At 35.3% G+C, this 14,266-nt stretch overlaps 1 protein-coding gene across 8 annotated transcripts in view; it reads left to right on the top strand.

Annotated features, from left to right (window-relative positions):
- FRY (FRY microtubule binding protein) overlaps positions 1-14,266 on the top strand; it is a 557,210-nt gene that overhangs the window by 295,276 nt on the left and 247,668 nt on the right. For all 8 annotated transcript variants that reach the window (XM_054577105.1, XM_054577099.1, XM_054577100.1 and 5 more), the window contains 5 exons: positions 1,348-1,487; positions 5,099-5,189; positions 5,410-5,489; positions 5,598-5,678; positions 11,380-11,548. In XM_054577105.1, the coding sequence (XP_054433080.1) occupies positions 1,348-1,487; positions 5,099-5,189; positions 5,410-5,489; positions 5,598-5,678; positions 11,380-11,548 (561 nt within the window). The remainder of the gene's footprint in view (positions 1-1,347; positions 1,488-5,098; positions 5,190-5,409; positions 5,490-5,597; positions 5,679-11,379; positions 11,549-14,266) is intronic.

Raw genomic sequence — 14,266 nt, 5'->3', positions numbered from 1 at the left:
TTGCCATTTTCTTTTTCAGTCAGCATTGTATAAACATATCCATTTTATCTGCTGTCTCATCAGCACTGAGAGTTATAATTTGCTTATACTATTTGTTAATTAGTTAATTAAAACCTATCTGATTATAGTTTTACATATTTTGGCTACAAGGCCTTAATCAGATATGTGTTTTGCAAATATTTTCTCTCCACCTGTGGCCTGTTTTTTGTTGTTGTGTTTGTTTTTTTTTATCATTTACTTAACACTATCTTTCTAAAGGCAGAAGCTTTTAATTTTGATGACTTTCAGTATACTGGAGTCTCATGGACTTTATTTTTGGTGTCATACCTAAAACATCCTTGCCTAACCCAAAGTCACAAAGACTTCCCCCTATGTTTTCTTTCAGAAAATTTCAAGTTTTGGGTTTTTTACTTACGTCTATGATCCATTTTAATTTTTGCATATAACATGAGGTATGGATAGAAGTTCATTTTTTGGTGATAATTCATAAAAGATCAGGACTCTTTCCACATACCAAAGGCATGTTTGTTGTTTAAAGAAGAGGGAAGAAGTTTGCCTTTAATGTAATACCAGTAAATTATTGCTACTGATTCATATCTGTAGTCTAATTTGGGGCATACATCAGATTAGTGGATGAATCAGCAGAAAACCATACATTCTGTTATCACTTAAGTTATTTGTTTGCTTATTTCACCTAAACAATTAATGTAATTTCATTAATACATTTATTTATAGAAGAGCATTTTTGAATATCTGAGAAGTACACAACACTCTACTTCTTGGCTGTTATGGGAAAACAATTTCTTTGCAGTCCATGAATAAGCTGTTTGCAATTTACATCTGATTTCTAGAATGAAAGGGAGTCAAAGTAATTAACTTTCTTGAAGCACTATTATTAGTAACTAAGGAACATCTGTCAACATTAAGTCGGGAATGTACTAATAAAGATTATTAAAGAAAGAACTGCAATAAATAAGAAAACTTTGTTATGACTGTGGCTTGGAGTTATTTGTGAAACAGGAAGTTTCTCAGTAATTGGAAGTGCCACTAAATTAATCCAGCAATTTTCAACTGGTGCACTGTGAGAATTTTTAGAACATGCAATACCTGACTATTTAGTCAAGGACACAGATGTCTTTTCCCTTATGTTGTCAAATTAAAAAATGACATCAGCCAACACAACAATAGTTGTCTTGGTGTGAATGGATCAAAATTATACCTATTTTTTGTCATATCAGCAAAAAATATATTTTTTGGTTTGCCACAGAATTTTAGTAATAGTTTGTGTGTGCCGTGAGATGGAAAAGATTGAAAATCGCTGCTTTAATCACGTATTTTTCTCTACAGGTCATCAGCTCAATGAGCTCCCTCTCTGAGTACTGCCTACCTTCAATTCTGCGCACACTGTTTGACTGGTATAAAAGGCAAAATGGCATTGAGGATGAGTCACATGAATACAGACCGAGAACAAGCAATAAATCAAAAAGGTACATTTCTTTTGTGCAAGGATTTTGAGAATTGTGATTTTTTTCTTTTGATTTATTTTTCATTATTTTTCCTTCCCTCCCCCCCTCCCTTCTTTCTTTCATTTTGTTTAAGAAACATAAATCAAAATGGAAGTTAAAAGCCTTCTAGGTGTTTCTGTCTCTTCACACAGATACCTAGCAGTTGCTGCAGGAGCCCCTTGTTTGGCAGGTGTCACATTTGGAGTACTGGTCACTGGCAGCTGTCATAGGTTGAAAAGTCATACAGGGCCTTATTTCAACATTGGTGGGGTGACTTGTAAAGGGCCAAGGTTACCCTTTTACCTGCTTCTTTTCTGTGCAGGGTCACCTCCAGTCTCTTCCTGAGAGCAGAGAGCTGCTGCCTGCTCCGCACCATGCTGCCTGGATGTTTTAGTCCTTGTTAGTAACCTTGAGTGCCCAGTGTACCATGGACAGACACTGGTCTGGACACTAGCCACGGCTCTGGAGCTGCCACTAATTAGCCGTGTGACTTTGGGCAACTCACCACCTTTCTATGACTCAATCTCTTCATGAGCAAAATGGGAAAGTCAGCTTCCAGCATCTCTAACTTCCGTTCCAGCAGAGAATTTTGTTTATGGGTTGTGTGGATTGAAAAAGTGTAACTTGCTGCCGCATGAGTATTTTGACAACCATAAAACCTAAGCACACACTGTCCAATGAAGGTGTATCCTCCAAATACATGTGGTTTCATATGTTTGAATTCCAGCCACTAGAAACAGGTAGTAAAGATAAGAAAGTTTAATATATTTATCTTTTTTTAAAGGATTATTTCAAAGGAAACTAGCTTTCTCCACCTGAATTGGTTATGCATGTTTTTATGCTTTTAAAGGCAGCAAACAGAAATTGATCCCTCAGAAAATAAGAAATTAACTACTTCTTGTAAGTGGTTTATCCCTCTCATTTTTTGACACTCCAAATATTTTTTAAAATATAGACTTCTCTTGAAATATAAGACTTGTAATTTTACCAAATTATAATCCATCCAAATTTGTAATTCCATTCTATGATGTGCATGAGTTTATGCAATTTTCAATCATTTATTTATGATTTTGTTTGGGAGAGGAATTAATAACTTTGAAATTTTTTAGTTGATGAAGGAATTTTTATTGAGATATGATTCACAAAGAGTACAATCTACCCTTTTAAAGTGTGTAATTCTGTGTTTTTGGCACATTCACAGGGCCATGCAACCATCACCATCTAATTCCAGAACATTTTCATGACCCCAGAAAGGAATCTCATATCAATTAGCAGCCTTTCCTCACAAACACTTTTTTAATGTATCAAATGTTAAAGATAGAATTTCAATTCTTGTGTCTGAAAATTCAGACTGTGTGATTATTAAATTAATAGAATCATTTTATTATATGTTTCCTATTACCTGTTAGTTTATGAACAGATATTAAAACTTTCCTGCAGGTAGGGAGTGGGGTGGTTTTTAGTGAGTTGACTTGAATGAGCTTTAGTTTTGTTCCTCAGTTTTGTTAGAATTTAGTTACTAAAACTAGATTTTTCATGAACTGATTGCTTTGTGAATTAAAAATAATAGTTTGTTTTATCATGTTACTGATTATTTTCAGGAGAACAAAGTAGTTGCTGGAATCAACTACAGAATCAGGACAGTGAAATTCAACTCGGTAGCATTTGAGTTAGCATTTGAAGGTTTAAAACAAGATATAGTGTGTGTGTTTGGGAGAAAGCTAAAAGAATCAGGGTCTCCAGAGCATAATGTAGCTAATAATGTGAATTTTTCTCACTAGAAGAAAGAGAAGAGAACTTTTGGGAGGAGCATGAATAACTGAAGAGTCAAATGTGACAAATGTGTATTTGGGTTATGTTTTCTAAGATTAGTATTATATCAACATTTTGACTGCCAAATAAATTTGTCAAATGCCTCTGGCTCCTGGCAGTTAGATCTCAAACCAGCAATGAAGCTGAATTCGTTATTGTAAAAGTATATGTCTTACTTGTATTTAAAATCATCTTTGGCTTAATAAATAAAAAGATGTAAAGGTTTAAAAAATATTTTTATATCAAGAACTGCTACTTTCTCAAGGTCCTTTGGCCCCTTTTGAAGACCCTGATGAGCCATCCAACACAAACATTTTCTCTCTACTGTGGCTGGCCATCTTTAGGAGTCCTCCTTCCATTTGGTAGTCAAATTTCTTGTTTCCATATTCCATGATACAATCTAAAGGTTAGACTTGTGAATGCCTTCTTTTTAAAAGCATTTCTGTATGTTTTCTTCTTTCCCATGTGGCATTTTCCCCTTATTCTTCTGGTAGGTCTAGAAGGCCTTCAGATAGATGGTTCTGTTCAGTTCGCTGCTCCTCCTTCTGCCAGGACTGTTCCTCAATGATCCTGAATGAAGGAGTGCCAACCCTGTCAATACATTTTCCTTTGAAAATCAAAGCTGCAGATTCCCTTGTTAACCTGTCCTGTCATCCACCAGCCTTAATTTGACTTGCCAACTGTTACAGAGCTTCTCCAGAAGTCATTTTTCATTATTTTAAATATCACCTTTCTTTCTGTTCATTTCCTCTGGACTAAAGAGAAAAACATTTCACATTTAAAATATTATCTTGACAGTATCTGCCTAAAAAGTGCAAATCCTGCCATCTCTATCCTTGCTTCTATTGAATATAGAAGTATTGAGCAGTTATGTGTTTGGGAGAGTAGACTCCTTCATCTTATTTAATAGTCAAGCAAACCTTTATATAATTGCTTTTATTATTCCCATTTGTAGATGGGGACATTATTGGTAAAGAGAAAAGGCATAACTCCACACCAAAGCCAATGCTCTTAGCCACTATTCTTGCTTCTGTGCTAGGGAACTCGGCATTCATTTCTTTTTTTTTTTTTTTTCCTTTCTTCAATTCCCAGTTAGCTCTCAGTATGTTAGATGAGCAGAAGATGGGGGAGGGGCATGGGCTCACATTTCTGTCTTTCTAATTCTGCTTCCTAACTTTTGAATGAATTCAAATGACTTCACTTCGCCTCTTCTACCTCTTTTCCCATCTGCTTTTCAATCTCTCTCTCTTCCAACAACCCTTATACTTTTTCTTTCTTCCTTTCATAAATATCAAGAGACAAGGTCAAGAGGAATGAGACAAGGGAGAAAAGGCAATTCTGATCCTTTCTTCACCCCCTGTAGTTTCACTCATTGTGGTCCTTTCATTGGTTTAGCTTCTTTCACAAGATCTTCTCACTGTATATACCACTTGTGTGGTAGCCCTGTCTGGTGTTTGTATACAGTTTACAGATGATAGAGTTTGTGGGTTGAAACATGCCTTAGAAAAGCTCACAAGATAAGGTTATAGACTCACTAATAGCTCCTCAAGTTGACATGGTTGAAAATGTAAAATTTGAAGTCAACTCTTCTGACTCAGTGTTTGTTCCCTGCACCACCCCAGTAACAGGAATAGCTTCAGCAAATACTGTATTTACCACTGCAGTCTCATAATACCAAGTTTGGCTTGCAGTCCAATGGGCATGCGTCCTCAGTCTTGGAGGAATTCTATCACTCATATTATCTTCAGTGCCAGTTAATGTGAATATTTTCCATTTTACAGTGATGAACAGCAACGAGATTATTTAATGGAAAGACGGGACCTCGCCATTGATTTTATTTTTTCTTTAGTATTAATAGAAGTTTTGAAACAGGTAGGTCATTAATTTAATGTTACCTTTAGATAAGATTTATTTAACTGAAAATTAAGTTTTTAAAGTCTAAGTTTATTAAATTGTTTATGAACTTCAAAACTAGGTCATATGAATTATATTTATTGATTGCTAAAGTCCATATATAATTATTAGAAGTACTCTTATTGGTTTGATCTTTAATATTCTCAAGTTAAGTGTCATCTCTTTTTTTTTTCCTCAGATTCCACTTCATCCTGTATTAGACAGTTTAATACATGACGTTATTAACTTGGCTTTCAAGCACTTTAAATACAAAGAAGGGTAAAGTAATTTCTCATCTTAGAATTTTGACAAGGTTGGTGCTTAAAACTAAATCTAGTTTTAGATGACCAGGGAACCCCTAACTTGTCTAATTATATCTTTTTTTAGGTACCTTGGTCCTAACACTGGCAATATGCACATTGTGGCAGACCTGTATGCAGAAGTCATTGGAGTGCTGGCACAAGCTAAGTAAGTAAATGTCAATCAGAACCCCTTACCATAAGAACAGCAGTGCCTCTCTGTCCATCCCCACCTACTCTCAGGAAGGGCACCAGCGTAGCTTATAGGAAGCTAAGGTGTCGTTTTGCTGTGTGTGCACCATCTGTGCAACTGATTAAAACCTTCCCCAAGACAAGTACGTCTTTCTCCAATTTGTTTGCTCTATTATTTTCATGTAACAGTTGAGCCAGATCCTACCAAGAGTTCATGAGTTTCATATGACTGCATCAAAGAAAGAAATGGACCAATCAAATTACTTTTCTCTTTGTCCAAATATTCCAGAGATATTTATCAGTTTTAAAAGTTTCATTGTGCTCATTTCAGCAGCATGTATACTAAAAAGTTTTATTTTCTATATTCCACAAGTGGGTGGTTATTATATATCATCCATGAGTGGGAAAATTCCATTTTAGAATGCCCCTCTAATATAGACCTTACTTAATTCATTCTATCTAAAAATGTCCCATACTCTGTCATGGAAATAAGTCAGGGGAAAATTCTCATTGCTAAGTTTATCTGGCCCCATAATACTACTTAGCAGGCTAGAACAAAGTGGTGTTACAGTATTAGCAATAATACACTTCTTCCAAAAGTGATGTCACACCTCATTCTTCCATCTTCATCTTATTCCACCCACAGGCAGATCAGGCAAGATCTCAAATTCCTAGGTTAGACAAAGTGAGCCAGGGACCTAATGAAAACCCAAGGCAAGAGGCCAGCTGAAAGCAGCAGTGATGCCCATGTCCTTGTGAAGTGCAATCCTCTGAAAGAGATTTTTATCTTCAAGAAATGGAATTTCCTAACTTACTATCATGGAAATACCCAGTTTATCAAACAACAACAACAACAAAAATTTTAAAGTACTTACTCAGCAATCTTACCTACTCAAAACAGAGGCAAGAACTCAGGACAGAGCCCCCCAAAACTCCTTGATATGATTTATGCCAAACCAGTGTATCTATTGTATTTATCTAGACCACTCATTTTTTCTAACACATGGAACATGAGTAATTAGAAGGAAGAGAGGTGTTTATACTATCACCAGTGAGAACTGTGAAGCTCCAAGACCGACTGTAACAGAGGGGAAAGACCAGCTAAAGCATGCCCAAGGACTAAACAGTACAGTTATCTGGACCATTTTGCATGAGACAAAATTGTACTTTTATTTTAGCCCACTGTAATCATTATGTTCACCAGTCATCAAGAAAAAAAGCATAATGTGTTTTGGAGAGATTTCCATGGCAATTGAATAATAAAAGTACTGGCATTTTGAAGGGATAAGCTGCAATTATCTAGCAAATTAATTCATGTGCCTCTGCCTAGAAAAGATCAGAAAAATGAGTTATTAGTATGTATTTTTGGTGATTAGTCAAACCCTGAAAATCTCAACATATTCCTTTGTAATTACTCTAACATAATTTTCTTATCCAATCATTTGGGAAATTTAATATGCCCAAAATAATATTTTGTGTTTTTCTCAGTTTTTGTTAATTATTCATAACAATATTGGTTATTTATAGAATGACTGTCCTTAGCTACATCAGTTTTGGGTTAGTTGTGAATGAATTAAGAAACAGTGTCATAAAACTAAACAACATTCTAAGGTTGTAGGAATTTCTGTATTCTTTCAGATGTATGATCCATCAAAGCCAATGTTTTCTTGCCAACAGTGGCTTTTTTTAATCTGTTTTAATTTTCATTATTTGTCCCACTTCTGCAGTAGTGGAGCATAAGAAATGTCTCAATTTGGACAAGACTCCAATATTTTGCTGTCACAGGAGAACCCCTTGACCACTGGTTCTTATAGTTAATCACGGTAATATCTGGTCATAACAAGCAATGGACAGTTAGCCTTTATTGATAGTACAGTCTTAAACTGGTGTCATACTATGAATTATCACATTACTTTCTTCTCATAAGTACACCAGGAGCATCACATTATCATTGCCTTAGAAAGTAATGCTTCATTTTTTCTCGGGAAAAAGGATGTGTGCATATTAGGTAGAGGTTGGTTATCTTCTTTTTAAAATAAACTTGATTAATGTAACAATTCTACTTTTAGATTTTGTATCTAGTTCCCAAGATAATGCATATGAAAAATTTTCTTCATTATGACTTTAGTTTTTAATACTTAAGTTAGTCTTTTTAGTTTAGTTTTTAAGTTTCAGCACAATCACTTTTTTAAATCTTACTAGTGATAATGTGCTTAATTCATGTTCTTAAAAGAAAACATTTTTGTTATGAAGTTTCATTTATCTATTAGTGTTGACTTTCCCAAAGTCAATTAAGTTAAAATTAGGTATTTTAAAGTGACTGTTTCTTGGGTGGTGGTTGTTAAAATCTGGTATAATCATTTAAATACTGATAATTGCATCTAAGATTCATAGATTTCAAAATTGCTTTCCCCTTATGTGATATCTTAATGTATATATTCTTACTCTCACTTTTATATGTATTATTCATTTTAAAGCAAAAGTTATTTTAATGTGAATGTCATAACATAGCAAAGCCTAAGTAATCCTTAAACTAATGTATTGGCTAAAGACAGTACTAAACACTAAAGGCATGGTCATTGAAAAGAAATTTATTTTTCCCTAAAATTATTTTAAAAGAAAATATATTTTACCACAAATAGATTTTTGGATTATTTTTATGCTAAAATAACATACTTATGTTATTTGGAATTTTTTAAGTAAAAGATAGCCATATTTATTTTTAAATGAGAAATAAATAGACTTTTAACCACAAGCTCATGAGAATAGTAATGCAAATCACCTGCCTTCTCCCTCCCCTGAGGAAAGACCTCAGTATCACATGGTCTTTAAAATAATATAACTCTAACCTGTAAGATTAATTTTCTTTTTTAAACTCTCACATTTCAAAATTAAAACCATAAATAGTTTTTGTTTTGTTTTATTTTTTTTAGAGTTTGGAAATAACTTTAATTAAAATACAATTTTTAAATATCCAGTTTGGAATTATTAATTTTTACAATCTTGATTGAAAGCCACTTCCATTACTTTCCAGTCATTTCTTCTCCCTACTTCTCTCCTCTGCCCAAACACCTCTGCTCCCCACCATTGAACTCAGATCCACTCTGAAATCTTCTCTAAGTATCCAGGTGAAAGAGTCCCTTCTTTCTCCAATGTACTCTTCCTTCTTCAAGTATAGTATTCACATAAAAGACAGTGGGAAATATGAGAAAGTGATCTGGCCTGGAGTATTCGACCTCCCTCAAAGATCAGACAGATCCAGGCAAAGTGCTAGACACATGCTAACACACTGCATTTTTATTATCATCATTATTATTAATATTCACATGACTTGTTGTCAAGGATGCATTGTTTTATCTTCCCAATTAAACTGTACATGGTTCTAGATAGGGCAGGGGCTACATTTCATAGTTCATGACTATCATGAACTATGCAGCTGGATTATAGTGGAAGTTCCTGGAATTTGCATTAGGAAGACCTGGGTTTGAGTTTCTTCTTTGTCACTTTGGCCTTCCAGATTTGTTACTTCATTTGTAAAATTAAAATGCATTCATTGCCTGACTCAGTGGATTGTTGAGAAGATAAAAATGTGAGAGTATAACTGCATCAAAATATACACCTTCTTACAAATGTATCAGTTGTTATTCCTGATTCAAACCAATGCTTCAGAAACTTCAGCACATCAGAATTACCCATAGGGGTTATTAAACAGGATAACTGGACTCACCGCTAGAGTTTCTTGTTCAGGGGGTCTGGTTCAGGCCAGAGAATGTGTGTTTCTTACAAGTTCCCCAGTGATGCTGATCTGGGGACCACACTTGGAGAACCACTGCTCTGGACATACTATAACGTAAAGGTTAACAGCATGAACTCTAGGGCCAGACACCTGGCTTAAAATTCTGGCCTCACCAGAATTCATCACCTGACGAAACTTCTGCCACAAGTTCCTCTTATGTGAAAAGAGCACAATAATAGCACCTACTGGAATGGCTGTGAGAGTTAAACAAGTGATTCTTTGCACTTCACTGAACTCTGCCTGGCATATTGTGACCTCTGCATGTCTACTGGGAGCTATCATCATCATCATCATCATCATCATCATCATCATTATCGTTTCTTATATTTTTACTATAAGGAGTAGACAAAAGGATGACATTGGAGTTTGGAACTTATATTTTCTACTCCATTATCTCCTTAAAACCTTTTATTGTGAAATATATGTACCAAACCTAAAGAAAAAAACCCCATACATTGTTTAGAAAAAGACAAACAATTTTAATCAATCATTACCAAATAAATACTATGTCACCTCCTCCACCCAAGCCAAGAACTAGAAAATTTCCAGCCTCCACAAAGCCTTTATACCCACCTTGCCAGTCATATACCAATTTACTGCCTTTTAGTGAAACATAGCTGTATGTTACTGCTGTCCTTATTTGTCCTGAAATTTCTACTGTGTCATATCAAGAGCCACTGTTCCATACTTCTGGGGTTCTGTTGGTTGGCCTTTCTTTAACTTCTATCATCATAATTACCCTCTCCAATCATGCCTTGCTCCTAATTGACCCTTTTAACTTATCCAGAACCTCAGGCTGATGGTCTCGGGAAACCAAGTACAATGAGTCTTAGAACACCTCCCTTGTATTTCCTGTTTGAACCAACTGTGAAACAGACTATTTCAGAAGTAGTCTGGGTAACTTTTACATGTATGTTCCCTCAACCTCAGGTGCTTTGAAGATCTGCTACTGCTTTGCATCTTCTTAAGATCTATTCTTCTTTTAATTCTATATGATAATATTATAATATTAATTATATTATCATTAATTATATTGATAATAGTCATATAACAGTAATCAATATTATTATTTTACTTTAATTAATATATTATAATTAATATTAATATTATAATTATAAGATCCACTATAATTAATTACATTAATTAATATTGATTATATTATGTAATATATAGCCAACATTATAATAGTGATTATGGCATGATATAATAGTAATTAATATTATTAATTATTAATATTATTTTACTTTCAAACAATACAAATACCTTAAGTTCCTTGAGGACTGAGTCTTTTTAGCTGCAAATTCCCATACCTGTGGTAGAGAGCTTATTCATCTTCTAAAGCTGATTTAAATTTTCCCACTACTAGTTCTCCTTTAACCCGAAAATATTTTCTTCAATAATCATGAGGCTAAAACTATAAAAGAAACATGAACATAAAATTTTGGAGGTGGATGTAAGAGTGTTTCTGGGCATCATTCCCTGTTACTCTCAGACTAACTGGCCTGGCATGCTATGCTCATGCTCGCAACTGGATGCTTCATGCCCTTGGGGTCTGCAAGCATGTTGGAAATTGCTAAGCCTGAGGAAATGGAGCTCAAGTAATGGAGATCTATTTAGGAGCAATACAGTCTGGGGAGTATTTGTGTAATCTTGACCCTCATTCCTAGCCCAAAGGAGATATTGAGCACCTTCAGAATAAGCGAAGAAAGAAGAGGAGACTCTACCAAATCCCCAATATCAAGTCCTTTCAAAATGGCAGCCACTCTACTTAGATCTGAAGGATACCCTATCTCTGTGCACTGTCACCCTGAGATGCTGAAGGCCTCCATTACAGTTGCTTTCCTACCCATTATTTGATAAATCATGCATGCTCTTTTCTTAGATTCCATGCTGTGAAAAAGAAATTTATGGCGGAGCTCAAAGAATTACGGCACAAGGAGCAGAACCCCTATGTTGTTCAAAGCATCATCAGCTTGATAATGGGGATGAAATTCTTTCGGATTAAGATGTATCCAGTAGAGGACTTCGAGGCCTCTCTTCAGTTTATGCAGGTAATATCTTGGGCAGGAGGCCAAGGGGCTCTCTTAGCTGGAGTGACTCCATGCTTCAGAGTAACTCATCTGGAATGGGAAAACCCATTCACTTGTCAAGGTGGAAAAAAGTCCTACTTTTCAAAATGAAGTTTCATTTTGAACTTCATATCATCTCTATAGCACTCTGTCCAGTGGAATGTTTTATTTACTAACCTTTTCTCAATCTCTCCCTCTCTCTTATTTATTATTTTGGTTTTTGCCCAATGGCCACCTATTGTATATAAATAAAATATTAAATATAGCCAATTTTTTAATTTTTTTAGAGTTGATAGCATTAGTTGGCTATGCTAAAATCCATAGGCATCAGAACTTTAAATAATGAAGAGATCTTTTTATTCATACTAACAGAAGGAATCCATTTTTTAAAAATTAACCCAACCATGCAGATTTAGATGTAGGTTCCATGGTGTTTAGTATTATGTGCTAACAAAAGAATTGTTGAATTGTTGCTAATGAGGATTCTATAGAATATGCAGCTCTAGTAGAGTTTATAAAAACTTTAGTATCTGAAGGGATTTTTTTAATGCTGCTGTGAATCAGACTTAGTGTATTCTTCCATATATAATGTGTACTTTTTGCCCAAATTTTTGAGGGAAAAATAAGAATGTGCCTTATACATGGGTATAATGATTACATACCATGGATATAATAGTTGGTATGATAATCCCACATAATATTTATACACCATATTTTGCCACATATAATGTGTACTCACATCTTTGTGCATCTTGTACACACAAAATAAAGAACTAGGATATGGGGGTTTGATAATAGGCTGCACCACTTCATACCCACTAGGACAACTAGTATCAAAAAGACAGTGTTGGTGAGAGGATGTAGAGAAATTGGAATCCTCGTGCACTGCTGATGGGAATGTACAATGGCACAGCAGCTTCAGAAAACAGTTTGGTATCTCCTCACATAGTTAAATCTAGAACCTCTATATAATCAAGCAACTCAACTTCCAAAAATGAAAATATATGTCCACATAAAAACATGTATGCAAGTGTTCATAACAGCACTACTCCTTATAGCAAAAATGTAGATATAAGCCAAATATTCATTAACTGATGAATGGTTAAACAAAATATGGTCTATCCGTACATTATTTTGCCACTAAAAAGGAACGAACTACTCATATTTACATGCTATAATATGGATGAACCTTGAACATAGTATGCTAAGTTAAAGAAGTCAGACACAAAAGACTACCTATATGATTCTATTTATATGAAGTATCCAGAGTAGGCAAATCCATAGAGACAGAAAGTGGCTGTGTAGGGTCAGAGGAAAGGAGTATGGGTAGGGATGTTAGGGATGACTGCTAAGGAGGGCAAAGTTTCTTTGCAGGATAATGGAAATGTTCTAAGTCTGATTGTGGAATACAGTTTTTCACAACAGCAAATATATGAAAAGCCACTGAATTGAGCACCTAAATGGGTGAGTTGCATGGTATCTTAACTATATCTCAAAAAAAGCTGCTTTTTTAAAAATATTTTTGTAAAGTACATGGCGTATCCTGGAAGACATTTTCTTTTTTAACGATTTTATTTATTTATTTTTCGAGAAGGGAAGAGATGGAGAAAGAGAGGGAGAGAAACATAAATGTGTGGTTGCATTTCGCGCACCCCCTGTTGGGGACCTGGCCTGAAACCCAGGCATGTGCTCTACACTGGGAATTGAACCAGCAACCATTTGGTTTGCAGGCCAGCACTCAGTCCACTGAGCCACACCAGCTAGAGCAAAAAGCTGTTTTTTATAAAAAGAATATGGGCTGTGTATAGAACTTCTTGGGTTTGAATCCAACTTCAGCACTTACTAGCTTTGGGACCTTAGAAAATCAGACTTAGTCCCTCCCAGCCTCCCTCACCTTATCTGTAAAGTGGTAATCATGACACTAACCTTAGAAGGTGGTTCTGAGAATTCTCAGTAACTGCTAACTATTATTATTTTTATTCCTCTTACCTACTAACTCATATATCTATGTACTTGAATGACAGTTTGAGAGAGTATTTATATATACATGCAAAATAATGTAGGAAAAGGACCATAATGCTGGGAAGCTCCATTCTGTTATCAGTGACTCTATGCTGGCAATGCCAATCATGGGCTGAGATCTTAGTGTGAAAGCGAGAGACTGGGGACTTCAGTAAGTGCTGTTGGTGATAGTCCCAATGTTGACTAGAAATAAGTGGTAATGAACAGCTAATATAGATATTTATGTCATCCCAAATACACGAAGTCTTGGACTGTTTTATGAAAACAATTCCTAATAAAGACCACAGTAAGTTACTACCAAGTCTGGGCACGAGAAGAGGGCTGGCAGAATTCTGGACAGGCCAACTCCTACTAGATGTTCCCAGGGCAACCAAAAGTATCCTTTCATTGACAGCAGTCCACAGGCAAATACATCCTTGCTTGAAGAACTATTGCAAAGGTTTCCTTGTCTAAGGTGGGGACAGGAAGTTTTCCAGACTTGCTTGTGAAACTGTCTGAATAATAAACACCCTTAAAATTCAGGGCTAGCAAGTAAACATCTCTGCACCCAGGCCTGTCAGGACCTAAAATAAATGTAAGGTCTTCTTCTCTCTTCCAATGTTTACCTTCTCTGGGGAATCTGTATTTTGGGGTTAATCCAGGGCTCAGGAACCCACACACAAGTGGTCTATAGAAATT

This window comes from Pteronotus mesoamericanus, unplaced genomic scaffold (genome assembly GCF_021234165.1).
Source record: "Pteronotus mesoamericanus isolate MK-2021 breed Mesoamerican mustached bat unplaced genomic scaffold, CSHL_Meso_final contig_41, whole genome shotgun sequence".
Lineage (NCBI taxonomy): Eukaryota > Metazoa > Chordata > Mammalia > Chiroptera > Mormoopidae > Pteronotus > Pteronotus mesoamericanus.
The sequence above is the reverse complement of the archived record's forward strand: the minus strand, read 5'-3'. Positions and strand labels throughout refer to the sequence as shown.